General features: G+C 34.1%; 8 protein-coding genes across 8 annotated transcripts; 2 read left to right on the top strand and 6 right to left on the bottom strand.

Moving 5' to 3' along the window:
* Nucleotides 1-1,368: 1,368 nt before the first annotated feature.
* Nucleotides 1,369-2,783, bottom strand: HELRODRAFT_174549 (hypothetical protein; the record flags this gene model as incomplete). Its single annotated transcript, XM_009021997.1, has 5 exons — nucleotides 1,369-1,558; nucleotides 1,742-1,826; nucleotides 2,042-2,100; nucleotides 2,240-2,313; nucleotides 2,679-2,783. 5 exons carry the CDS (start codon nucleotides 2,781-2,783, stop codon nucleotides 1,369-1,371), a joined length of 513 nt encoding a protein of 170 aa, XP_009020245.1.
* Nucleotides 2,784-3,306: 523 nt separating this feature from the next.
* Nucleotides 3,307-5,378, bottom strand: HELRODRAFT_174548 (hypothetical protein; the record flags this gene model as incomplete). The annotated part of the gene is made up of 4 exons (XM_009021996.1): nucleotides 3,307-4,113; nucleotides 4,396-4,515; nucleotides 4,734-4,869; nucleotides 5,305-5,378. 4 exons carry the CDS (start codon nucleotides 5,376-5,378, stop codon nucleotides 3,307-3,309), a joined length of 1,137 nt encoding a protein of 378 aa, XP_009020244.1.
* A 1,392-nt stretch (nucleotides 5,379-6,770) lies between these two features.
* Nucleotides 6,771-9,205, bottom strand: HELRODRAFT_81466 (hypothetical protein; the record flags this gene model as incomplete). The annotated part of the gene is made up of 5 exons (XM_009021995.1): nucleotides 6,771-7,089; nucleotides 7,486-7,505; nucleotides 8,272-8,371; nucleotides 8,569-8,723; nucleotides 9,125-9,205. 5 exons carry the CDS (start codon nucleotides 9,203-9,205, stop codon nucleotides 6,771-6,773), a joined length of 675 nt encoding a protein of 224 aa, XP_009020243.1.
* Nucleotides 9,206-12,049: 2,844 nt separating this feature from the next.
* On the top strand, nucleotides 12,050-13,600 carry HELRODRAFT_157191 (hypothetical protein; the record flags this gene model as incomplete). Its single annotated transcript, XM_009021994.1, has 7 exons — nucleotides 12,050-12,151; nucleotides 12,361-12,456; nucleotides 12,612-12,709; nucleotides 12,810-12,898; nucleotides 13,010-13,075; nucleotides 13,195-13,307; nucleotides 13,457-13,600. 7 exons carry the CDS (start codon nucleotides 12,050-12,052, stop codon nucleotides 13,598-13,600), a joined length of 708 nt encoding a protein of 235 aa, XP_009020242.1.
* Nucleotides 13,601-15,706: 2,106 nt separating this feature from the next.
* HELRODRAFT_81553 (hypothetical protein) lies at nucleotides 15,707-18,925 on the top strand (the record flags this gene model as incomplete). Its single annotated transcript, XM_009021993.1, has 9 exons — nucleotides 15,707-15,987; nucleotides 16,100-16,217; nucleotides 16,519-16,591; nucleotides 17,174-17,440; nucleotides 17,570-17,736; nucleotides 17,822-17,916; nucleotides 18,051-18,158; nucleotides 18,328-18,507; nucleotides 18,754-18,925. Coding segments are annotated over 9 exons (1,461 nt in total), but the record flags the coding sequence as incomplete, so codon positions are not given.
* A 330-nt stretch (nucleotides 18,926-19,255) lies between these two features.
* Nucleotides 19,256-21,210, bottom strand: HELRODRAFT_112580 (hypothetical protein). Its single transcript, XM_009021992.1, has 5 exons — nucleotides 21,093-21,210; nucleotides 20,602-20,957; nucleotides 20,360-20,499; nucleotides 20,017-20,269; nucleotides 19,256-19,942 (listed from the first exon to the last, which is right to left on the bottom strand). The coding sequence occupies exons 1-5, from the start codon at nucleotides 21,170-21,172 to the stop codon at nucleotides 19,614-19,616; spliced, it is 1,158 nt and encodes a 385-aa protein (XP_009020240.1). The 5' UTR covers nucleotides 21,173-21,210; the 3' UTR covers nucleotides 19,256-19,613.
* Nucleotides 21,211-22,059: 849 nt separating this feature from the next.
* Nucleotides 22,060-24,192, bottom strand: HELRODRAFT_154876 (hypothetical protein; the record flags this gene model as incomplete). Its single annotated transcript, XM_009021991.1, has 5 exons — nucleotides 22,060-22,708; nucleotides 22,785-23,037; nucleotides 23,103-23,242; nucleotides 23,327-23,682; nucleotides 23,750-24,192. The coding sequence occupies 5 exons, from the start codon at nucleotides 24,190-24,192 to the stop codon at nucleotides 22,383-22,385; spliced, it is 1,518 nt and encodes a 505-aa protein (XP_009020239.1). The 3' UTR covers nucleotides 22,060-22,382.
* Nucleotides 24,193-25,273: 1,081 nt separating this feature from the next.
* HELRODRAFT_174542 (hypothetical protein) lies at nucleotides 25,274-26,448 on the bottom strand (the record flags this gene model as incomplete). Its single annotated transcript, XM_009021990.1, has 5 exons — nucleotides 25,274-25,479; nucleotides 25,622-25,874; nucleotides 25,934-26,036; nucleotides 26,118-26,202; nucleotides 26,271-26,448. The coding sequence occupies 5 exons, from the start codon at nucleotides 26,446-26,448 to the stop codon at nucleotides 25,274-25,276; spliced, it is 825 nt and encodes a 274-aa protein (XP_009020238.1).
* Between the last annotated feature and the right edge of the window lie 690 nt (nucleotides 26,449-27,138).

Genomic DNA, 27,138 nt, shown 5'->3' with positions numbered 1-27,138 from the left:
CTTATTTGCAGCATGAATTCGAAAAATAAGTTTATTTTTGAATTTTAATAAACTAAACGTTCACCAAAAAACTTTAATGAGAAAAATCGAAAAAACGAACTACAAACATATTAACGCCAAACATTCGGTAGAATTTATAGAATATTGTAAATATATATATATATATATATATATATATATATATATATATATATATGGATATATAGTATTGTATGAATTCTACCAATTGTTGGCATTAATCAATTTAAAGTTCGTTTTTCCAGTTTTCCTTACTAGAAAGTTGAAAAGACAAACATTAAATTGATTAATGCCAACAATTCGTTGAGAATTCATAAAATACTGTACAAAATATGGTCTCCTTTCAACATATATATTCGTAATACATTGTTTGTCGTGAGCTATAACAATAATCTTTTTGTCCCGCTTTGTTTTTTTTATTACTTAAAAAGGCGCTACATAAATATCATGTTTCGAGACGGATGGATAGATAGAGAAGTCAGATTCGTGGATGAATGAATGAAATGTATCGAATGAATGAATAAATGAATGAATGAATGAAATTATGAAAGCACTGATCGAGCCATAATTACTGGATAACAACATTAGAAAATAAGTTATATCATATATATATAATAATAATTGTAATAACAATAATAACAATAATTTAAAAATTATAATTTTCTTCATTTAAAATACAGGACTAGTGGTGGCATATGTATGCATGTACACATTGCACGCCATGCTTTTTCCGAGATTTACAATTTGAAAATTCATTGAATGAATAAATAGATGATTGAAGGAATGAAGAAATAAACAATTTGAACCAATCAAACAATCAATAAATCAATGTTTAAATCAATCTATCATTCATTCATTCATTCCCAGCCAAAAACGACAAAAGTAAATTTTAAAACCACGCCAAAATTAAAGAATAGTTTTCAATTGTGACCAAAAAAAGCAAATAGCAATAACTCATTAGAAGACAAATTATTATTATTATTGTTGTTGTGTCTGCCATTATTATTATTATTAATTATTATTATTATTAAGATTAATACATCATTCAGCAAAGACTCCAAATCGAAATTTAAAAAAGTTTCTTTTAAAACAAAATTAAAGAAAACAACTATAAAAAAATACCCACGCACAACAATACAATATACACAAATAATTTTCAGACGTCTGGAATATTTCAGACGTCTAGAAATAGTTCTTTGTGCAGTTTAGTTATATTAAATAGGTAGTTTGTGTTTGTACTTTCGCGTACTGTAAAATATCTTTACAGACATACACACAGACAAAAGCAGACATTTTTCAGACAGATAGAATCAATTATCATACGTCTTAAACTAATCATACGTCTACATCTTAGACGTCTAGAGTCAGTTCATGGTTGAGCTTTGGCATTGGTGGCTGGTTGCACTTCAGATCTCTTGCAGACATACTGCAGACATACTCGAGACGTCTGGAGAATCTCAGACGTCTAGAAACATTTCTTGGTAAAGTTTTGGCATTGGTAGTTGGTTGTACTTCGAGTCTGTGAGAAACTTGCAGACGGCTAGGTCATGCGCAGTCGAGATGTCAGTGAAAAATCGTAGACAGCTGAAAATGTAGACATGTCTGTTCGTCTGGGTTCCGTGTTTTTCTGCGTTGGTGAGTGTGTATGTACGTGTGTGTATGTGTGCGTGTGTATTTGCGTGCGTGTGTGTGTGTGCGTGCGTGTGTGTGTGTGGGTATGTACAAATATACAAACAAATAAATGAACAAACTCATAATGTAGTGCCTCAGTGCTTCCATCATCATCTCTTTCAACTCCAGCTTGTTTCCTAATCATGGAAATGATGACGGTGGTGATGATGATTATTATTATTATTATTGTTATTATTATCATCATCATCATCAATCATCATCAATCATCATCATCATCATCAATCATCAAATCATCACGGTAACGTATTGAAACGATTGGAATATCATCACTAATCATGTTCTTCTTTATTATCGCAGCCTACATCATCATCATCGTCTTCATCATCATTACCTTTACTGTAAAGATTGATAGCGCATACAAAGGTTATCTCTATGTAATCCAATGAGTATCTGGTTGTGATGATGATGGTGGTGGTTGTGATGATGATGATTGTGATGATGATTGTGATGATGATTGTGATGATTGTGATGATAATAATAATAATAATAATAATAACGACGACGATGACGACGAAAATGATAATGATACCTGGATATAAATTCGCCCATCTCGTGCAGGGTACAGCAGAAGAATCTGTACATGTGGAAGTTCTCCAAGATGATCTGAAAGGAGGAAGGAGAAATATGATTGGTTGATTGACTGACCGATTGATTGTGAATAGAAGAAAAAATGTCATTGACTGATTGAATGTGAATGAAAGAAGAAATGTGAGTGACTGATTGATTGATTGATTGACTGATTGTGAATGGAAGACGAAATGTGATTGATTGATTGATTGATTGTGAATGAAAGAAGAAATGTGATTGACTGATTGATTGATTGATTGTGAATGGAAGAAAAAATAGCATCGATTGATTGACTAATCTAAAAGTTATTCAATCAATCAACCAGCAAGCCAAATAACCAACCAACCAGCCAACCAAGCAGACAGACAGATAGACAAACAGAGACAGACAGACAAACAAACCCCTTGTTCGTCAGCGTCAAAGTTAAACCAGTTAATAGCATTCTTGGTGCTATCGTATCTTGTTGACATTATGAAGGCTATTGTAGGGAAAGCGCACTTCTGCATTAGGCTTACTTGATCGTCTAGAGAGAAACTCTTGAAGCCTACGTTTGTTTAGTTGTTCAGTTGATTGATCGATTGATTGATTGATTGATTGATTAATTGATTGATTGACTAGTTGTCTGATCGCTTTAGTGAATGTTTGGTTGATAAATTTGTTGGTCGATTTGAAAAATTAAAAACTTAATCCCTAAGTAATAACCAACCAACCAACCAGCCTACCAACCAGCCAACCAACCAATCAGCTTCTTAGAGAACGTCAACATTGTCCTTATGGTCTTATCAAACATCATGATCTGAGAGATCCATTGATTCAGCAAACTGAAGTTCTTCTTTATCATAGGTACGCCTTCCTGTATTATAAAGAGATTACTGCTACTGCTGCTACAACTATTAGTACTACTATAACTAACATTCATACTACTTCTACTACTGCTGCTACTACTACAACTAACGCTGGAACTACTGCCAGCGACTACCACTACTACAATTATTTGTAGCATAATTAACTAATTAATTAATTAGTTAATTAATTAATTAATATTACCCTGCTGAAGAAAGGTTGAACGTATTTGAAGAGACCAGCCATGTTACTGATTATAGTATCAGCCGTAACTAAATGTTTATTAATGAGCTTGTAGCTGAGCTCAGATTGGTCGCTGAACGGTGGCTGGGGTCGTGGTTTAAAATTTTGTGAATAATAATTAGGTTCGAATAGCGCTAATGATGATTGTGAGTTTGTACCGTTGTTGTTGTTGGCAACGAAAATGTTGATGTTGTTGTTGGCGACAAAATTGTTGATGTTGTTGCTGTTGGCAACGAAACTGTTGATGTTGTTGTTGCTGGAAAAAAAATTGTTGATGTCATCAATGCTAAAATTATCAGTATTGTTGTTGTTTGTGTTGTTGCTGCTGCTGATGTTGTTGGCTGTGATGTCAGAGTTAGTGAATGTGTTGACGTCATCATTGTTTTCATTATTGTTGCCAGTATTAGTATTGTTGTTACTGTTGCAATTATTATTAAAGCTGTAGTTGTTTACGTTAAAATTGTTGATGTGTTGGTTGTTAATGATGTTGACGCCAGTACCGTTGTTGATGTTGCAGTTGTAGTAGTAGTCGTTGTTGCTGTTGTTGTTGTTGTGGTTACTGGCGCCAGCTGTAGTATTATAAACGATGATGTTGTTGTTGCCAATGCAACTATTATTGATTGAAATGTATATGATTACGTCATTATTGTTGTTGTTGTTGTTATTGTTGTTGTCATTGTTGTTGTTGTTGCTTAGATCTTTACAGTTATTATCATTATCATAACATACAAAATCGCCGACATCATGTTTCTTGTTATAAGTATTAAAAAAAGCCAAAACGTTACTACTACTACTACTACTACTACTATCACTACTACCACTACTACTACTACTTCTAATACCACCACTACTACCACCACCACTACTACTACTACTACTATTAATAGTAGTAGAGATATCAGTAGCATTAAACATAGTATTAATAAAAGTAGAAGTATTAATAGTAGAAGCTGCTGAAGTAGTAATAGTGGCAGCAGCAGCAGTAGTAGTAGCAGTGTCGTTTTTTAGCAAAAATCCGTAGTTATCTAGGACCTCTGATTTAACTCTATCAAATTCCATTTCACAGCAATAAGCTCCGCCTATTTTTTCTGGCAGCCAGTAGGACGGCTCGAGTTTGAATTTCAAATCCTCATTAATATTTATGAACGACTGCTGTTGGTAATTTTGCAGTGGAGATATATTTTCAAGTGAATATTGTTGTTGTTGTTGTTTTTGTTGATGTTGTTGTTGTTTCTGTTGTTGTTGTGGAGGAGGCAAGTTTTTATCTAAACTATAGCACCGGTTGGACGGTTTTTGTTGATGTTGTAGATGCGACTGTTGAAGTTGTTGCAGTTGTTGTTGCGGAACTTGTTGATTTAGTTGTCGCTGACTGGGTTGCTGTTGCAATCGATTTGGTTGGCCTTGTTGCGGATGGCACTGGCAAGTATGTTGGCAGTCCCGATGTTGTCTCTGCAACAACAGCAACCTGTACTGCTGTCTAAGTTGCAGGTACTTCCTATACCGATCCTCTGCAAAAGGAACGTTCAAGAAATGTGACGACGACGACGACGATGACGTCAGTGATGACGAAGACAGTGGTGATGATGATGGTATTGTTGATGACGACGATTTTATTGATGATGATGACGACGATGATGTTACCGGAAATGATGATGATGATGATGCCAAAAACGACGACGACGATGATGATAACGATGATGTGGTTGTTTCCGAGGAAAACGTCCTCGAATTAGCCACTTCACACCAGCTATAACTCGCAGGCGACGTCAGTGATGATGATAATGATGACGACGGAAACGCCGAAGGAAATGACGACAAAGATGATGATGACGTCGACGTTAAAGATAACGACAATGACGTCATAGCTAACGACGATGATGACGTCAACAGCGACGACGAACGAAAATATTTACCGAATTCAGCAACATCAACGCCACTAACTTTATCACCACCGCCATCACCACCACCACCACCACCACCACCACCACCACCACCACCACCACCACCACCACCATAGATCATTTCAGAGGCATAATAATCATAACCACTCCCAAAATCATCATCACCATCACCGTCATCATCATCACCATCATCATCTTTGAAAGGTTTTTTAGGTTTAAAGTTAGCCCCACTAATGGTATTACTATTAAAGTTAGTAACTTGGAAATTATTCGCGATGTTAGTAATAGTATTATTATTTTTATTATTGTTATGGTTGTTGTTATTATTATTGTTGTTCTGGTTGCTTTTAGTGAAATCTATGAACCAGTACTTTCGTTTCTGCGGACATTTTTCATTTTGTTGCTGCTGTTGTTGTTGTTGTTTGTGTTGATGTTTGACACGCTTCTGATGTTGTTTTTGCAGCTGCTGATGACATTTTTGCTGACGATGTGGTGGCTGCTTATGCTGCAGTTGTTGTTGTAGCTGCTGTTGTTGCTGGTTAGACCTATGGCGAATGGTTCCATCATTGGGTAGTAGCATATTTTTGTGAAGTGAAAAACTACTACTACTATTAATATTATTATTGTTGTTATTATTATTGTTGTTACTACTACTACTACTACCTCCACCATCACTACTACTACTACCAATACCGCTACTGCTGCAGTTACTATTACTACTACCACTTCCAATGCTATTACTACTATTATAATTGTCGTAATCGAAAACAACTTTTTCTAATTTTGGCATGCTCCGGAAGTTCTCCAAGACCTTCTTCCGGAATTTTCCAAAACCGAAACTATCATCATTATTACCGCCCTCAAATGATAATACCTTATCAGCAGCAACAACTCTACTAGTTTCACTTTCGTTTTGTCGGAAGGTCCCAGTTAGTTGAGAATTATTCTCACTTAGCTTAGTTTCGATTTCAATTTTTGGAATTTTCGGATAGTTATTTATGGACTCTATAGTGGGCAGAGATAGGGCTTGGGGTGACACGAGAATTCCCTTGGCGAATTTAATTTTATTCAGCTGTACCGTTATGTTGTGCTTCGTTAAGTTAGATTGCCTGCCTATTTTACTTTCTGAATGAGTGGATGAATGAATGAATGAATGAGTGAATGAGTGAATGAATGAATGAATGAATGGATGAATGAATAAATGGAAGAATGAATGAATGAATGAATGAATGAATGAATGAATGAATGAATGAATGAATGAATGAATGAATGAACAGATGAATGAGTGAACGAGTGATTGGATAAATTGGATAAGTAAACAATGAACGAGTGAGGAATGCCTAAATGAATGTATGAGTAAGGAATGAATTTCTGAATGAATAAACGAATGATTGAATGAATGAATGAATGAATGATTGAATGAATGAAAGAATAAAAAATGAACAAATGAACGATTGAATGAAAGAAATAATTCATTGAGTAAATGATTAATAAATATTTAGGTAGCTAAATTATTGATCTGACATTAGACAGAATAACGACCATTTGGTGGAACATCATTCTCACAGTCATCATCATCATTATCCTAACAATCATCATCTTAACAATCATCATCATCACAATCATCATCATCAGCAGCAGCAGCAGATGAAGCAGCATCAACAGCGTCATCTTACTGTTGTGGTGCATCCCAACTATGATGCATTTCATGTAGCGGCACTTTTTGCAGACATTCCGACCCATCCTGGTCACCTTGCATAGCCCCATTCTGACGTCTTCATCATCATCATCATCACCGGCGACATCGTTATTATTACTCTTATTACTTTTATTATTATTATTATTATCATCATCATCATCATTACTATAATTAGCATCGTCGTCGTCACCTACATTATTTACATTTTTCAAAGTATCAACATCAGATTTATTATCATCATCATCATCATTATTATTATTATTATTATTATTATTATTATTATTATTACTACTACTACTACCACCACCACTACTACTACTACCACAGACCATTTTAACTTCACGATTACTCTTACTACTACTATTACTACCACTATTATTATTATTATTATTATTTGTATTAATATTATTATTATTATTATTGTTATTACGATTATTATTATTATTATTATAATTATTATTATTATTATTATTATTATTATTATCTTTGAAGCATTTTAATTGAAATGAACTTTTATTGAACAGGCATCTTCTAAAGAAGCCCTAGAAATTAAACAAAGGAAAAATGTTTTAATATTAAATATTATCATATTATAGTAATAATAATAAAAGTAATAATAATAATAATAATATAAATAATAATGGTTGTGGTAGTGGTAACAAAAGAACGAAAGAACAAATAAGCCACGAACCAATGAATACAAAAATGTTACAATAAGCAATGCAATAAAAGTTGACAGTGTATGAATAAAATTTGAATGAATGAATGAATGACTGTATAAATGAACAAAAAAATGAATGAGTAAATAAATAAAGAAATGAATGAATGAATGAATGAATGAATGAATGAATGAATGAATGAATGAATGAATGAATGAATGAATGAAAGAACACAATGCAATCTAACCAAGCTTTAAAACATAATAGAATTCAATGCAACAAAAAGTAGACCATGTATACAAAATTAAATATATAGTGTAATGAATGAATGAATGAATGAATGAATGAATGAATGAATGAATGAACGAACGAATGAACGAACGAATGAATAAATGAACACAACACAATCCATCGAAGCTTTATAACACAATGAATTTAAAAAAAGATTCTCTATGCAAATAAATTAAATGGATGGATGGATAAATGAAAGAATGAATGTATGAAAATAAATAAATCATTGCATAAATGAATAAAAGAATGAATAAAATAAAATGCAACAATGGTTAAAAAAACAAAGTGTATGTTTGTGCAGTGCATACTCATATAAATCAATTTGAATTTAGTTAGACAATTTAGTTTGGCAATTCACCTTGCAACTTTCACAAGTGATGGCCCCAAAATGGTACCCCGACGAGGGCAAGCCACACACTCGACATGGGATGTGATTGATGTCTCGAGAAACGTTTGCACTTCCTGTTTTGTTGTTGTTGATATTGTTGACAGGATAGGATGTTATTTAAATGTTAATGTGCAGATTGCTAACATTAAATTTTTCTTCATTGTTTTTTATCCTACCAATCAGCCAACCACTTAACCAGCTTTCCAACCAACTAACCAACTAACCAACCAACCAACCAACCAACCAACCAACCAACCAACCAATCACGTACCGGGGGCATACATATTGAGTGACTGACATTTTTTGTATCGACACTGTGGACATTGTGTTCTAGTTTTTTTGGTAACAGTACATTGACCTTCGGACGGACAAGGATTGAAGTCACACTTTATTTTAGATTTCAACGAACGAATAAAAAATTTCTGTTTTGGTAAATAGTAATTAGTGATTAGTAAATAGAAAATAGTAATCAGTGAAATTAGTAATTTAATTAGTGATCAGTAAGTAATTTTATAAAGAAATTTCACACTTCATGACATAAGCAACATGCTTTTCAACTACAAATACTGATTCATTTTAAAGAAAATAAACAAATTTAGATACTTTTGAATGAAATTTTTCAACCTTTACACAATAAGTTTTAGAAAAATTGTAGTGACACAAAATTAGTGTTTAATATGAAATTAATGAATTTTTTAGGAAGATTTGCCAAAAAATTGCCTAAAAAATTTACTTTCGATTTGTAAAAAATTACAAGAAAAAAGAGAAAAACCTGATGTGTACGTAATTTAAACATTACCAGAATGACGAAGATGAAACTAACTTTGCAAGCTTCACAGACGTAGGCTCCACAGTAAAATCCGGCGGCCACATCCTCGCAGATTTGACATTTAGTTTTGTCCATGAACACGCTCATTATTTTTTTAACACAAAAATTAAAAATTCAACTGAATTAGTCTTTAATTTAATTTTGGCAAATATGCAAATTTCAATTATTAATAAATCTGAAAAAGTTTGTTTCGGTTAGTTTCCTGTCAGAACTTTCAACAACAATCGTTGTTCAGAAACGAAACTAAACAACATACTGTCATTAAAGATCTCTTGTTTACCTTTACTAAGAAACTAAAAGTTAATTTATGTTTATATAACCAGCAACTGATTGATTAGTTGGTTGGTTGATTGATGATTGGTTTTATAAACAGCACTTAGCTGAGTTAAATCTCACCTAGATAATTTATACATAGGTACGTACATACATACATACGTATACATATACAAGACACATACACGCATCCAAGTATGTGTACAAAACTTGCATGCATACATGTGTACAGTACACGTATAAATTTCAACCCTGTGACTTGGTCATCATCTATTAATAATTTTCTGCTTCGTTGTTTTACGATTCTGCTCTGTTTTTGCGTACGCACGTACACACACACACACACACACACACACACACACGTTGCATAGAAACGAGCTTATACAAAAATGAAGATGATGATGTTTAGATGTTGAGGACAATGACGATGAATTGGACGATGATCATTTAAATATGACAATAATGATGATTCAGATGCTGATAAATGATGATGGTGACGACGACGATGATGACGTTAATAATAACACTAATAATCATAATAAATATAATAATAATAATCAATCTTCTTTGCAATTTTAAAAATAATTTTTATGGCAATTATAGTAGCTAGCGGTGGTAGCAGCAGACATTTTTTTTACTCTAGAAAACAAAGACAGACATTTTTGAAAGATTTTTTTTCCTGAATTATTTATAGTCTTTTTCGTTTTTGTTTTGTTGGTCACTGTTTTTGTTTCTTTTTTACTTTGATCGCCATTTTCTGTTCTTACTAATTAAGAAAGTACATTTTTGTCGAAAGGAAATTGTTTTTATTTTTCAAAACTTTCACTAATGCTACTGCCACTAATACCACTAATGCTACTACTATTGCTATTACTGCAGCTGCTGTTGCTGCTACTATTACTACTACTACTATAACTGATTTTATTACTTCTACTTTTACAACCGCTACTACTACTACTATTACTACTACTATAATACCACACTACGACTTCTACTACTACTACTGTATTGTTAGTGACTTTCTTATTTTCATTTTTCTACTTTTTTGTAATTTTTTTTCAAACCTATCAGGCTGACTCGTTTTTCATTCGCTCGCTCACTCGTTCACTCTGATGAATATTTAAATAAAAATTTGGCTTGATGTTTTTTATTTTGTTGATGGTGTTGATGTTGATGATGATTATGATGATGATGATAGCTTTAATGGCAACGGAAACGGAAATGGTTAGAATGGCGATAATTATGGCGATGACTTGGTTGATTACTAAGATAGAAATGCTGATGTTAATAGATATAGATGATGATGATGATGATGATGATGATGAAGAAGAGGACGATGATGAAGAAGATGACGATGTGTGTGCATATGCATACAGAACATATTTCAAAAGTTATTTTGAAATGTTTGTGTGGGTAGAAGAATACAGGAACCAATGAATAATTGACTCGTTCAGTCAATCCAATATTTGAATTTTAAAAAATGAAAAAACATTTTAAATTAGAATATACAAAAATCTTGCTTTTGTTATATAAAAACATGGAAAATTTAGTGAAAATTTTTTAAATATCAAAAGTGGCATAGGATATATATATATATATATAAATAGAGAGAGAGAGAGAGAGAAAAAAAAAAGAAAGAGAAAGAGAGAGAGTAAAACACTAATTAATTTTTGTTTTGTCTGTTATTTTTTAAACAATTATCTATAATAAAAGGTATTTTGAGAAGGTATTCTTATAAATTTCGCCAGTGGAGCTAGTAAATATTCATTATTAACTTAAGTTTACTTTTAAAAAATTTTTACCGCGAAGTAAAAAAAGATATGATTCTAGTCAAGTTATTTGTCGATATTCTTATTAACTATTCATTCATTTCTGCCTAATTTTGCACTTTTTTAAACACATAATTAGTGATTTTCATTGGGTTGGTTGACCATTATTATTCTGTGTCTGGCAGTTTTACGATGAGTAAATTGTTATCCAGTGCCCAAAAACGAAAACTTGTCCAAGTTTGTGATTGTTTTAATTTTAATTTAATTAATTAAAATTTAAAATTTAATTTAAATAAATTAATTTTATTTATTACTTAATTTAAAGTTTAATAGTCAACTTATTGAACACTTCTTAATCTCTAATGATTGCCTGATGTCGTGATTTTAAGGTCTTAAATATTAAAATTATAATAAGGATATTTATTTTTTATTCATTTTAAAATTTCAATATAAAATAACTATTCACGTTGTCTGTCCCCAGAGTACGCTGTCATTTAAGAAGAGATCGAAACAATCTGATTACTCATCTGAACAACCTCCACCACCGGCGGACAAAAACCTCAAAAATGAAGAGATGACTGATAAAAAACATGATGACAAGAAGATATCAGATGGTGATTATGTTGAAAATAAAGTAGAAAACGCCCTATCTGAAAACAAAAACCTCTTGAACATAGTAGTAAATGATGGTAATGGCTTGGTAAAAGATCACCAGAGAGAAGATGGTGATAAGATTACACTGCCATCATCATCAGCATCTTCATCGCAATCCCCTCAGTTTCCACCACAACAAGCATCATCATCCTTCTCCTCATCGGCATCATCTTCCTCTTTCTCATCATCTCCCAGCATAGAGCAGAAAAGATTGACGGCCAAAATGAAATTGACATCGATGAGAACTTTTGGTCTCGTTAATAATATTGGCCCCAGCTGGTTTTATGCACTAGAAGCTGAATTTACTAAACCATATTTTGAGAAGGTAACAAATTGGTAACTTCTATCTCTTTCTCTCTCTTTCTTTCTCTCTCTTTCTTTTTTTCTCTCTCTCTCTATTTCTCTCTCTCTCTATTTCTCTCTCTCTCTCTCTCTCTCTCTCTCTCTCTCTCTCTCTCTCTCTCTCTCTCTCTCTCTTGCTTTACCTTTCTTTTTTTGAAAACATTACAATGTCTCGGTTTTATTTTCCCACAGTTATCAAAGTTTGTGAGGGATGAGAGAGCCAAGTACACAGTCTACCCACCTGTCAGTCAAGTTTTCTCCTGGACTCAAGTCACGCCCATACATGAAGTAGTGATGATGACGACGATGATGATGATGATGGTTGTGTTAATGATGACGATGGTGATGGTTGTGATGATGATTACGATGATGACGATTGGGATGATGATGATGGTTATGATGATGATGGTTATGATGATGGCGACGACGATGAAAATATTAAGGTCAAGGTCGTAATAGTAGGTCAGGACCCGTATCATCAGCCCAATCAGGCCCACGGGCTCTGCTTTTCTGTTCAAAAAGGGGTTGACATACCACCAAGGTTTGATGATGATGATTATTATTTTATTATTGTTATAATTTAATAATAATAATAATGTTTTATGATAATTATTATAATAACTACTATAACCATAACCTAGTTTGAAAAACATGTACAAAGAGTTGGAGCAGTCTTGCCCACCATTTCGTCATCCTGGCCATGGCTACCTTATGGGCTGGGCTGAACAAGGTTGACTGAAGGAATGAAACGATGAATGAATGAATGATTGATTGATTGATTGATTGATTATTTGTTTGACTGATTAATTGACTTATTGATTTTCAATCACGTAACTTTCAGGAGTTTTACTTTTAAACTCTGTTCTAACTGTAAGAAGAAATGAAGCTAATTCACATAAAGATGCAGGTTTGAGATCAAACATTTTCTCTTTCTGTCTCTCTTTCGCTTTCTCTCTCTCTTTCTCTCTTTCTTTTTCTCTTTCTCATTCATATTTACACTTGATATCTGATATATAATCCTGATAGGTTGGGAACTGTTTACTGATGCTGTTATGAACTGGTTGAACTTTAACCTCAGTGGGGTGGTTTTCATGTTGTGGGGCTCCTACGCCCATAAGAAGGGCGACAAAATTAATAAGGTCATTTATTTATTTCATTTCTTTCATTCATTCATACTTCCTTTCTTTCAGTTATAAATAAATTAATGGGAATGACAATAATGATATGGATAACGAAAATAACGACGGAAATAATAAATCGATCTACTTCTCCAAACGCACATCCCTAGACCAGGCATCACGTAATCAAGGGGGTCCACCCTTCTCCCCTGTCTGCCCATCGCGGTTTTTTCGGCTGCGGCCACTTTAAGATGTGCAACGAACTGCTGAAGAAACAGAATAAGCCGGAAATTAATTGGAACCATCTACCGTGACATGATGAAGATGATTATTACGACTGTGTGTATTCTTTTGTTGTGTGATGTGCTTTCTTTTTCGTATTTTCAGAAGTTTTATAAAAAAAAAATTGAAGAAAATAAAATTAAAAAGGTGTTTTGTTGGTTTCATTGACCTTCTAATTGTATCATTCAGCAGGGTGCTTATTTAGCGCCAAATAAGATGCATGTTTTACGTTGCAGACGAGTTAGTTATCTTTTTATTCGTTGTTTTTTTTTCATTCATGTTGCGCTTTTCAAAGGGCGAAGTGGTTTTACTTTATAGATCTTTGATTACATATTTTAATGAACATTTTAACTTTCCGTGGCTAAAGTAACATCGGCACACGCACACACTAGCACACATACCAAAACACACACATGTATCTAAATATATATAATACTTATTTATACAACATTTCTGACAGTCTTAGTCCAATACTAATCTATAAATGTATTACTTAATGGTAAATACCAAAAATCTTAAATACTTATTATTACGACGATTTATTATTAATATTATTGTTGTTATTATTATTGTTGTTATTCATATTATCATCATACAACCTGTACTAACTGCAAGACAGTAAGCATTTATCCATCCATTCGTTCGTTCGTTCTTTCATCCGTACATTCATCTTTTTGTTCGTTCGATCATTCATTCATTCCATGGTTGTTATTAAAATTATTATTATCACTATTACTCAGCGTTGTTAGCACTACATTAACAATAATCTTTCACCATCATCTCCATCTAAATTACCTTAATATTATTCGTACATACAAATGCATACATACATACATACACACACACATACACACATATATGATCTTACATACTAATACATATATACATACACACACACATGCATACATATATGGTCTTACATACATACACATACACATACATGCATGCATATATGGTCTTACATACATACATACACACACACATACATACATATATGGTCTTACATACATACATGCATACATATACACACATACATACATATATGGTCTTACATACACACATACTTGCATACATACATACATATACACATTGAATTATTTATTTGTTTGTATTTTTTATAGGCTCTAGAGGTTGCGTTAATATTCGATGGATTTTTTTGGTGTTCTATAAAAGATAGGAAATTTATTTAAATACATACACACATACATACATACTTGAACACATACATACATGCATACACTCACATACACACTCACAAACACACAATAATTTGTATTCTTGTAAACAGTTTAATCGTTTGAATAAAGATAAACTTAATCTTTTTATTTATGCAAGCACGTTGTCTATGTAAGTATATTTATGTAGGTAAATGTAAGTATGTGTGTATGTATGTATGTATGTGTCTGTGTATGTATGTATGTATGTTCATACAAGAGAGAGAGATAGGGAATGATTCAAAATACTCTTTTCTCGGTTTTTAAAGCGTTTTTTGGGTATTAACCCTTTTTAAAGGCATCTTATTTGTTTATGTAATATTGAAAAGATAGAAAATACGAAAAAAGACATATTATAAAGAGAGAGAAAGAGAGAAGAAAATAAGAGAGAAGGAAATAAATAATTATTAGGATTTTTAAATGTTTTTTTTTTAGAAAAAAATCACTGCCCATATACTGCAGAAAGAAAGAAAAGAAACATAATAAAGAAGTAAATTAGAGAGAAAGAGATTACGAGAAAAAGTGAGAGAACAAAAGAGAGAGAGAAGAGATTTATATAAAATCGTGGGCATTATTGTTGAACTTTACGATGACTATCTGCACCCAGCAACAACAGACGAATGAATCCATGCAGTCAACGTCCTCACACGCCGTTAGTAAAGTTACTACTTCTACTACCGCTTCTACTGCTGCTGCTGCTACTACTGCTACTGCTACACTCAAATTTTTTTTCGTGAAGGATTATTTAATCTAAGTTTGAATTATGACGTTTTTAAAAATTGATTCATTTAACAATTTCCAAATTGGATACTAACTAACAACAACACTATCAACAACAAAGCAGCAGCAACAACAAATAACAATAATAACAAAAACAGCAACAACAACAAACAATAATAACAACAAAAACAGCCCGCCAAAAACATCGGCCACCTCCCGGACAAAATAATTCTCGAGATTTTCAAATACCTCCGTCTGGCAGACCTCTGCCGATTTGCAACTGTCTGCCGGAAGTGGCGAACCCTGGCCTACGACAGCCGCCTCTGGAGTCGCGTGTCGCTGAGACCCGAATATAATGGTCTGCATGTGACCAATCAGGATGCAGTTATATCGGTCATCAATTATAGGTCAGGGTCGTCCCTGAGGTACATTGAACTTTCGGCCGATTTTATAACTCCTGTTGTCTTGCATGAGTTGGCTAACAAGTGGGTTTTGTAATGTTGTTGTTGTGTTGTTGTTGTGTTGTTGATGTAATTGTTGTTTTCTGCTATCTATCTAACTTCCCAATCAACCGACCGACCAATCACTCAAACTCAGATGCAACAACCTCAAATACTTAACGCTAGACTTTTCAAATGCAATGCAACTGCACGATTTCAACGATATGAACAGTTTTCCGTGCAATCTTAGAACTTTAACCATCTGCTTATCAGAGGTTTTTATTCTTTCATTTATTTCGTTCGTTTATCTATCTCTCTATCTGATGTTTACATTCCTTTAAAAACTTCCATTCGTTCATTCATTTTTTTAACTAATCCTTCGTGTGCTGTTTTATTCATTCATTCGACTCTCTTGTTTTTATTCTTTTATCAATTGATTGATTGATTCATTCATCTGTCTGTCTGTCTGTCTGACTTTTTTGTTTTAATTATTTCATCAGTTTATAAAAAGCGTTACTTAAATGAATTATTAATGTTGTTTTCATAATTATTTTTAATATTATTTATTTATTTCAGGTTATTTTTATGGAAGGCTTCATGAGAAAAGTCTACCAGCATCTCTCGTCACTTGAAGTTTTGCATCTTATTGGTTGGTTGGCTGGTTGCATGGCTGATTGGTTGGTTGGTGAGTAGGTTGGATGCTTGGTTGGTTGGTGAGTAGGTTGGATGCTTGGTTGGTTGGTGAGTAGGTTGGATGCTTGGTTGGTTGGTGAGTAGGTTGGATGCTTGGTTGGTTGGTGAGTAGGTTGGATGCTTGGTTGGTTGATGAGTAGGTTGGATGCTTGGTTGGTTGATTGGTGAGTAGGTTGGTTGATTTGTTGGTGAGTACTTTGGTTGGTTGGTTGATTGATGAGTAGGTAGGTTGGTTGATTGGTTGGTTGGTTGATTGATTGATTCAACATTTGATTGGTTAGTTTACAAACGTATTGACTGGCATGGTAGTGAAGCGACGGACGTGACTTAAAAAAATCCCTCAATAAAACACTAGCACGCAAAAACCACTTTTATAAATACACTACCAACTTCCACAAATACGCCTCGTACCTTCTCACACTCCTCTCTCTCTCTCTCTCTCCCACACACACACACATACACACACACACACACACACACACACACACACACACATGCACACACACATACACACGCACACACACAAACACACGCACAGGAACCTTTGAACTCGGAGACGAAGAGCAAGAAGAAATATACGAAGTTATAAACATCGGAAAGATAAAAGCCCAAACTCCTAATCTAAAAGTAATTAACCTATACGGCATCAGCTTTGTAGACGATACCCACATAGAGATGCTATCATCCAATTGTATCCATCTAGATACCCTGGCCTTGAACTTTTGTCTCAGGGTGAAGGGCAGCGCTCTCAAAACTTTGATTCAGAGGTGTAAAAAATTGAAGACTCTTTTGTTACAGCACTGTGGTTGGTTGTGATTTTTTTAATAATTATATGAATAATCAGGGTAAATTTTAGTTAGCTATTTGATTGGTTGATAGATTGATCATAATTATAACCAAAATTATAAGAAATTATAAATTATAATATTTGTAGGTCTTGAAGACCAGCACATGATGGCAGTAGAATGGCAAGTCTCAAAAATTAGAGAACTCGATTTGACATCAACGGAATTATCGAATGATTGTCTCATGGACGTGTTGATCCGGATTCCCGGATTCACGTTTTTGGGATTGGGATATTGCGAATTCTTTGATGATCAAGTATGTATATATGTGTGTATGCTTTATCTGCTTCTGTGTTTGTGTATGTGTGTGTGTATCTCAAGTTCTTTTTAATTTTCTTAAGATCTTGGAAACAATGGTAGAGGCTGGAAAATTAGACCACATTCGTGCCATCGACATTAGCCATACAGTTAACTTATCTGAAAACGCCATACATAGGTAGTGGTTGACGCAAATTAATATTATCGAGTCTCTTTCTCCCTCTCTCTCTTTTTATTTCACTATCTCACTAATATATGAAATTAAAAGTTTATTAATGATGAAGAAATTGAATAAATATTTACCCCTTCGAGATTTATAATGAGAAAGGGTCGGCAAATTGAGGGTCTCATGATCGTAGGGAAGCCCAAACTGGCCGAACAATTTTTTCTCAATGTCATACCCCTTATGAAAAAAATGAAGTTTGTGGATTGATTGATTGATTGATTCGCTGTTTGATTAATTGAATGGCAAAACATTTGCAGTAGAAACTTTTTTGCGCTTTGTTATTTTTTTTTATAATTATTAATAAAGTGATAAAAATGTCGTTACCATCGTTACTCTCGTCATCCTCACCATCACCACCACCAGGATCATCGTATGCGGCACACCAAATGGTTGGTTCTTAAGAATGGGAACCAGGATCCACATCGATCAGATCATCATCGCCCTATCCCAACACTGCTCCAAACTGGAAAGACTCGAGGTCCAATGGGATCCCGATACGATCCGGGCTTCTGACAACAGCAGCAAGTTTATTGACCAGTTGAGGTAATAGATTGTTGCTAATAATTTTTTCGACTACTGTGGTTGCTGTGGCTTTTGCTAAATTGTATTGTATATATACTGTAGTTGTACGGCTGTACTGCTGTGCTAATACTGATAGCACAGGTACTATATTAGTAATTGTATGTTTTTACAGACAGATAAAATAAAGATACCAGCGTGAATTATCGTGTAAATGAAAATGATTTTTGAATGATTTTTCCAACAGTAGAAAATATTTTTTCTCAAAAGGTTAAAATGTCCGCAACTGAGATGCGTTACACTGAGTGACGGGGAATATTACGAGATGGTGAAGTCGAACTTTGAGAGAGCTGATAGAAAAACTGTGGTCAGGACGACAACAAACTATAGTACGAGTCTGGTACCGCTGCTCTCCTGTTACAAAGATCTGCTGTTTAATTAGGGAGAAAAAATTGTGATTTTAATACTTATTGTTGTCGGTTGGTTGGATGGATGATTTGATGATTGGTTGGATGGTTGGCTGGTTGGATGGTTGGTTGGCTGGTTGACTGGCTGGTTGGATGGTTGGTTATAGTGATTGGTTTTTGTCTTTTTCTGTCTCAAGTTGTTATTTGGATTATTATTTTTCAGTTGTAAATTTTTTGCATTTCATTTGGTTTTGGATGGCTGATAATCAAAAAATGCATCGCAATGATATATCAAATTATAACAAACAAAAAAAATATAGGAGGGAGAGGAAAAGAAAAAGAGAGAGAAAGAGAGAGAACTGATATGGTGACTGATTTTAACTTTTTATTTTTGTAAAACTTCGATTTTCATCCCAGTTTAGTATACGAAAAATTATTTTCCTCTTCATACAACGCGTGTATTTTACCGATTCCTTGACGCTTTTTTCAGATTTTCATTAATTTTTCGACTGTTACAATTGAATAAAACATCTCACACAGACACAGACATACATAGATATATATATATATATATATATATATATATATATATATATATATATATGTATATATATGTGTGTGTTATTTTATATTAAGTTGATTGATTTAAATCAAAATATACACAAAATGAAAATGACATTACTATGAACGGGGAACTCGAGTTTGGCTAAACATTCTAAACGTCTATGATCTTTTTTTCAGTTGATTTCTGCTTGATTTTACTTTGTAATGTTTGGCAACTTTCTTCCACAAAAGTATCAACAGCTGAGCAAAAAAAAAAAGCGTTGATATGATTATCATCAAAAGACATCCAACCGAATCGAGGCATAAAAACTGATAGAGCGGCAGATCCATGGCACTAGATCTCAAATGAGAGCCGCCATGTTTGATCACGTGCTCGATCCAGAAGACAATTCTTTCCTGGGCTGTCATTGGCTGATCTCTGAAGGCCTCTGACATGTGCTGGATGGAGTTTTCGTACTTGGGGTTTTGCAAAAGATCTAAAATCGTTTCTGGAAAAAAAGATTAAATAAAACTTGATCATTTACCAGAAAATAGTCAAAAAATCACGAACAACTGAACTAACGTAACAATTCGTCTTCAGTGAAACTTAAAATATTCAGTGATAAACCGAATCCGCCAACGGTCATCCTCTTGCAGTTCATGTGCTGCTCAGCAAAGAGTGGGAACCCCAGCATCGGGACGCCGTGATAGAGAGCTTCATGCTGTCCGTTGTTGCCACAGTGCGTGATGAAGAGTTTGGTGGAGGGATGGCCCAGGATATCGTTTTGGGGCAGCCATTTCAAAACCATTACGTTCGGCGGAATGCTAGAAATCAACTGCGGAATAGTTCAAATGATAATTAGCCATTTTCAACCGTAGTTCACTTTATACGCGACGTTTTTACAGAATGTTCATTCAAATAAAACCTCCAGGTCCTTTTTGTCGATGGAAAATTTAGCGATAACGGTTTCATTGAGCAATCCAAACGCGTTCAAAAACTTTTTCATAGTTGATCTTGACATGTAATTCACGTTGGAACCAAATGTCATTAGAATTAAACCAAGCTCTATTGTAAATTTTCAAAAAAAAAATCATTTTTTTAATTAAAAAATTTCGTGTAATTTACTTGAATATGATTAAAGTTGTCTAAACTGAAAAAAAATCAAACCTTTCCCGTCAACAATCCTGCCATTAACAAAATTTAAAATATTTTCAGGAAGATTTTTAGCTGGAATTCCAGTTAATCCGGCAGTAGAAATATGATTTGGGAATACGGGTAGGAAGTTTCCGAAGTGATGATCAACCTCGTGGAAAAACAGCAGGGATTCCCTCAGAAGGTCCTCCCAGGTATCGTACTCGGGTGAGTATTTGTGGAGGAGGGTTAGGTTCCTGTTCAGTGGAGACAGACTGCTTGAAAAGAACAAGAAGATCATAAGCTGCTTAAACCGCACGAAGAAAGACATTTCTTTTTGGTTGTCTTCCGCTTGAAAGTATCTAAAGGAGAAAGACGGCAGAGCTGGAGATCTGGCAAATTAAAAAAAAAATAATATTATAATTAAATTATACTACAATAACTTTTTTTAAAATAATAGTTTAATTATAATCAAATTTCTCCAAGTTAAAATTAATTTTCAAATAATTACGCCCATTCTGATTGACCTGACGTCGAAAGCGAAGTAGGAATTAGCAAGGCTGACGAAGGGAACATTGAGATACTTCGGCAAGATAAGCGTGCACATGATGACAGCGAACGGCTCGACGACAACCAAATCAAAACCGACCTTCTTCAATTCTCTCAAAAAATGTTCATCCCTCATCATAAATTCACATTCATCATTTGTAAGCTGGCTCACAAAGGAAATGTGTTTGGAAAGATCGAATGTGATGTTGAAAATTATGTTTCCGAGATATCTTTTCAGTCCATCAGATGAAAATCTAAGAAAATCGTCTGGCTCCTCAAAGAAATGCAACTTAAGTCCACCGCTTTTAAATTTTGACACCAAATTAGGATCGAATTTCGATTCGAGAACAAGGTGGACATCATGACCAGCTTTCAACAAAACTGACCCAACGGAAGCTTGTTCGAGCACGTGGCTGATTATCTGAGGACTCACTAGAAGAATTTTGTAGGCATGTACCTGACGATCGCCCAAAAAACAAATTCCTACAAGAACGAATAAAAAAGTACTATTGGCTTTTATCATTTCTGATTAAGAGTATTAGATTAAGTAGGAAAGTTTTATAATGAAAGTCTTTTAAAATTGTAAAGATTCTTTCTAAAAAAACGTATAAAATTGTCAATTTTATTTAGAATCCACAAATTTGAATCTTAAACATAAAATTATTCCGTCGCGAAGATTTATAAGGTGTTGCAACAACACAACTTAGGGTGCATAGTTTATTATATGTCCTTAAAGATCTGGTTCTTTTCGCGATGTTGCCATAAAAAGGCAGCGTGCATGTTTAATGTCATATCATTATTTTGTCACATTAATGGATAATTTTGAAAAAACATTAAATAAATTGAGTATAGAAAAATATAAATTAAATAAATAATTTAATTAATCATTTATTTATTATTTTATATAATTGATTATATTTTAATAATTTAAATGCGGTAGATCAATTTTCGATTTTATTCTCTGTAGCCAAAGAGTTTTACGGAGAAAAACGTTTCGGTTAAAAATGTCACAGGAAATTATATTATTTTAATTTAAAATAAAGAAGAAAGACAAATAATTAAGTATTCATAATACTAAATAAATAAAATAAATAACAATAAAGTCAATATAATCATTGCTTTCCTGTTCGTTCATAGCCCTCAGTTGGGAACTATCCTTGAATAACTCATTCTTCATGAAATTAATCATTATTCAATATCCCCACACGAGACTATCATGCTTCAAACAAACCCATTGTATCTGACTGATGGGTCATTCATGTGTACACCTATAACTCTTTCTCTTTCTTTTTACAAAATCTAATTTTATAACAGCGAATAAACTTCTCCACGCAATGTACTGAAAGTTTGAGTGTAACAACGATTATAACGATGACTATTAAGAGCAGCGTTCCCACAGTATCGAAACATAAAAATTGATAGAGCGGCAGATCCATGGCCCCGGATCTCAGATGGGCACCGCCATGTTTGATCACGTGCTCAATCCAGAAGAGAATTCTTTCCTGGGCTGTCATTGGCTGGTCGCGGAATGCTTTTGATGCCAGTTTAATTGAGCTTCTGTAATTTGGGTTCTGCTCTATTTCCAAAATATTTTCTGAAAATGAAAAAAATGGATTAAATAAAAACAAAAGTTAACACTTTGCAAACAGTCGCCAACCAAACTAACTAACGTAATAAGTCGGATTCGGTGAAAGTTAAAATGTTCATCCCCAAACCGAATCCCTTAACTGTCATCCTCCTTGCGTTCATGTGCTGTTCGGCGAAGAGCGGGAATCCCAACATCGGAACGCCGTGATAGAGAGCTTCATGCTGTCCGTTGTTGCCGCAGTGCGTGATGAAAAGTTTGGTGGATGGGTGGCCCAGGAGGTCATTCTGGGGCAGCCAGTTGAGGATTAAAAGGTTTGGTGGTACTAGAGCTAGCAGCTGTCAAAAATGAAATTGATAAATATTTAAAAAAAAATTTTTCAAAAGTTTTAATTTTTAGTTACCTCTTTATCCGTTTTTTTAATAGTAAACTTGGCGATGATGGTCTCATTGAGTTGTGAGAATACATTAAAAAATTTCTTGACGATCCCTCTTGGCATGTAGTCGGCTGAGGAACCAAACGTCATTACGATAACTCCTGGGTCTGACAAGTTTTTATTGAAATATGAAAAATTATCCTCAATTAATTTAAATATTATGTGAATTGTCACAAAAAAAACCGTCTAACCCTTTCCGTTGACAATTCTGCTATTGATAAAATTTAAAATATTTTCCGGAGGTGGCTTGGCGGGCGAACAAGTCAGCCCGGCCACGGAGATGTGATTGGGGAATGCCGGCAAGAAGTTGGTGAAATGATGATCGACTTCGTAGAAAAACAGCAGAGACTCCCTCAACAACTCGTCCCACGTTGCAAACTCGGGAGCGTATTTATGCAGGAGCGTGAGGTTGCGATTCAGTGGAGATAGTCTAGATGAGAAGAAGATTATCACTAGCAACTGTTTGAATCTGACGAAGAAAGACATCTCTCTCTTGTCGTCTGCCGTTTGGAAATGTCTTAAGTAGTAGGTCGGAAGGGCCGGTGATCTGATGCAGGCAACAAAAGAAAAAAATTTTTTTTTTTTCAAAAGTAAAAAGCTTCATTATGACTAACCTAATTTGAAAAGCGAAATACAAATTCGTTAGACTGACGAACGGAATTTTCAAGTACTTCGGTATGATTAGTGGGCACATAATCACTGCAAACGGTTCCGGTATGGCTAAATCAAACCCGACATCTTTCAATTCATCGATAAATTTCTTGTCTTCTAGCATGTAACCGCACTCCTCGTTCACTTGCTCGCCCACGATTGCCAGGTGGGTATAAAAGTCGACATTTGCATTAAAGATTTGATCTCCGAGATGCTTTTTATACTCTTCGGATGAAAATGTCACAAAAGATGTCGGCGCTTTGAAGAAATGCAGACGAAACCCATCATTTTGAAACTTTTTAACTAAACTCGGATCAAACCTGGAGTCGAGAATGAGGTGAACTTCGTGCCCGGCTTTTAGTAAAACTTTCCCAGCTGCAACTTGCTCCAAGACATGACTGAGCATTTGGTGGCTGACGAGTAGGATCTTATACGAGGAAGTTGTGTGGTGTGGACCGAGCAGACACAATCCAACCAATACAGTTAACATTAAACTGCCGTTAACATTCATTGCCAAATTAGCTATCTCAACACTTTTTTACAGTTTAGAAACTTGGCTATTTCAATATTTTTTAATGTTTATAAAACTAAATAATATGAAAAATTCAAACAAACTCGCTTTATTTACAAGCCCGACGATAAATTTGTAATAATGTTATTACATTGAGTGATTATGTAGGATGTCGAGCTATTTATTGTGTGTTGGTGCTGTTGATGAGGTTTTGACTGCATCATGGACTTTGTTCTTCTATATTGTAGTAGGTATAATGCCAATATCAATACAAGCGTTATTATTACTACTAATACCATTGTATAGCATAGATTATAAGTTGTGCATACTAGTAACACTGACTATGACTTATGTTCATACATACATAAGTCCTAGCTACACAATATAAGCCGTGCCTATGAAAACAATAAAAAATTTATTTGGCACTTGAATTTTCTAATTATAACCGAAGATAAAACAATGCTTGTGTGTGTGTCTGTGTGTGAGTGTGTGTGCGTAGTGTGTGTGCGTGTGTGTGTGTGTGGCTCAACAAAGTGAGTGTGAAATATATATCCCAAGCGCATATGAGAGATGCGGGGAAATGTTTGTATTTGAACCTAGTCTCAACATACAAACGAGACACCTCCGAGTTTTCTAGATCCACCACTGTATAAGCATGTATTTTTATTTTATTCAAAGCGTTTCAACCAATACATTTCATTATTTCATTTTCATAAAATCAAAAAACAATTGAGATATAAATTTTAATTTATGCACTCAGTGTAGCACTCCAATTGTCTGTCTGAAGTATGAAATTATACGAAAAAATGTAATATGAAAAAATGATCTAACTACTTACTGTTCATCGTCAACAGAGAATTAAAACATTGAAATATTTGTGAGAGAGAAAAAACACCATTTGACACAAATATTATGGACAACGAATCTGCTATTTTCATTTTTTAACACCCTCGTAACATATTTTGGTTCAAAAGTTCTAAATTCGTCTTAGTGCTAAAGCAGATATCCTCATTAAAGCATAACCAACAGCAGCAACAAAAACAACTAAATCGGCAACAGTATCGAGACATAAGAATTGATATAATGGTAAATCAATGGCCTCTGATCTTAAATGGTCTCCGCCATGTTTGATCACGTGCTCGATCCAGAAAAGAATTTTTCCCCGAGCTGTCATTGGTTGGTCTTTAAAGGCGTTCGACATGCGTTGTATGGAGTTTTTTTTATTTTGGGGTTTTTTAAGATTTCTAAAATGTTTTCTGAAAAAATAAAGTAAAATAAATAAATAAATAATAAATTAAACATAATAAAAAAAGTTAGTACTAACTTAACAATTCAGTATCTGAAAATTCAAAAATATTCATCGTTCTTTCGAAATTCAAAACGTGCATTCTCCTACAGTTAACATCCTGCTCGGCGAAGAGCGGGAATCCCAACATCGGGACGCCGTGATAGAGAGCTTCATGCTGTCCGTTGTTGCCACAATGGGTGATGAAGAGTTTGGTGGAAAGATGGCCTAGAACATCATTTTGAGGCAGCCAGTTCAGGGTTAAGACGTTTGACGGGATTTGGGATTTTAGCTGTGATTGAAATGAGAATTTATATTTTTATTATAATAGTTAGTTATTAGTTTTTATACCTCGTTGTCATTTTCATCAATATATAGTTTGGCGATGACAGTTTCGTTAAGCGCGCCGAATGCCCTCAGAAACTTTGCAACTGTTGATTTCGGCATGTAACATCTAACAAACTAAAAAATTTAAATTAATTTAAAATTTAACCTTTTCCGCCATGAACTCTCCCATTAATAAAATCCAAAATACTTTTCGGCAGTAGTTAAGCCGGAGAACACGTCAGACCTGCAACCGAGACATGGTTTGGAAAAGCAGGTAGGAAGGAGTTGAAGTGCTGATCGATTTGATAAAAGAACAAGAGAGACTGTCTCAAAAGTTCCTCCCAGTTGCTCATATACTTACTTGATGAAAACCTTAAAAAGCCAACATCCTCTTCAAAAAATTGTAAATGGATACTTTCATTTTTAAACTTTTTAACTAAATTTCGATCGAATTTCGATTCTAGAATAATGTGAACTTCATGGCCGGCTGCTAATAATACAGATGCTACTGCTGCTTGTTCTAATACGTGACTGATCATTTGAGGAGAATTTTTTAGGAAAATATTTGATGATTACGTAAAAAAATTGCAAAAATTAACAATGTTAAAGCGAAATTATAGCGTAGAAACATTATATCAGTGTGGTTAACAAAATGTTAACGCTTCGAAATTAAGCATGTTCTTATTTTATATTAATTTTCTTGATGAGTTAGTTATGTGTGTGTGTGTGTGTGTGTGTGTGTGTGTGTGTGTGTGTGTGTGTGTGTGTGTGTGAGTTATGTGGACTATGACTCTAGCTAGTGCAGCGTTTTAAAATTGCTAAGATATGTTATCTGTCCAAATTTTTGCAAGAATTTTAGAGAGAAAAATTAATGAAATGAATCTATTTGAAAAAATGTGTACTACCCGTTCATCCATTTATCTAGGGTCAAAATTTACAAAGGTTGCGGTTCTGGGGTAACAAATAAGTAGGGGCCCAAGGCTTGCCATGAATCCGCCCCTGCGTTCATTTTTTCTTTCATTTATTTATCCATCCCTCCATCTATGTAGCAGCAGTGGCAGAAGCAGCAGCAGCAGCAAAGACAACTCAAAATGATCATCTATCATGGCCAAACTTACACGCATGATGAAACTTTCATATTATTTTTAACTTGATACAATTAAGAAACCTGCCATTCCGACATGTCTTTGATAGTTTATAGTCATCTGACTATCATTTTTTATTTTTCT

This window comes from Helobdella robusta (genome assembly GCF_000326865.2).
Source record: "Helobdella robusta unplaced genomic scaffold HELROscaffold_30, whole genome shotgun sequence".
Classification (NCBI taxonomy): Eukaryota; Metazoa; Annelida; class Clitellata; order Rhynchobdellida; family Glossiphoniidae; genus Helobdella; species Helobdella robusta.
This window is presented reverse-complemented; position numbering and strand designations above follow the sequence as displayed.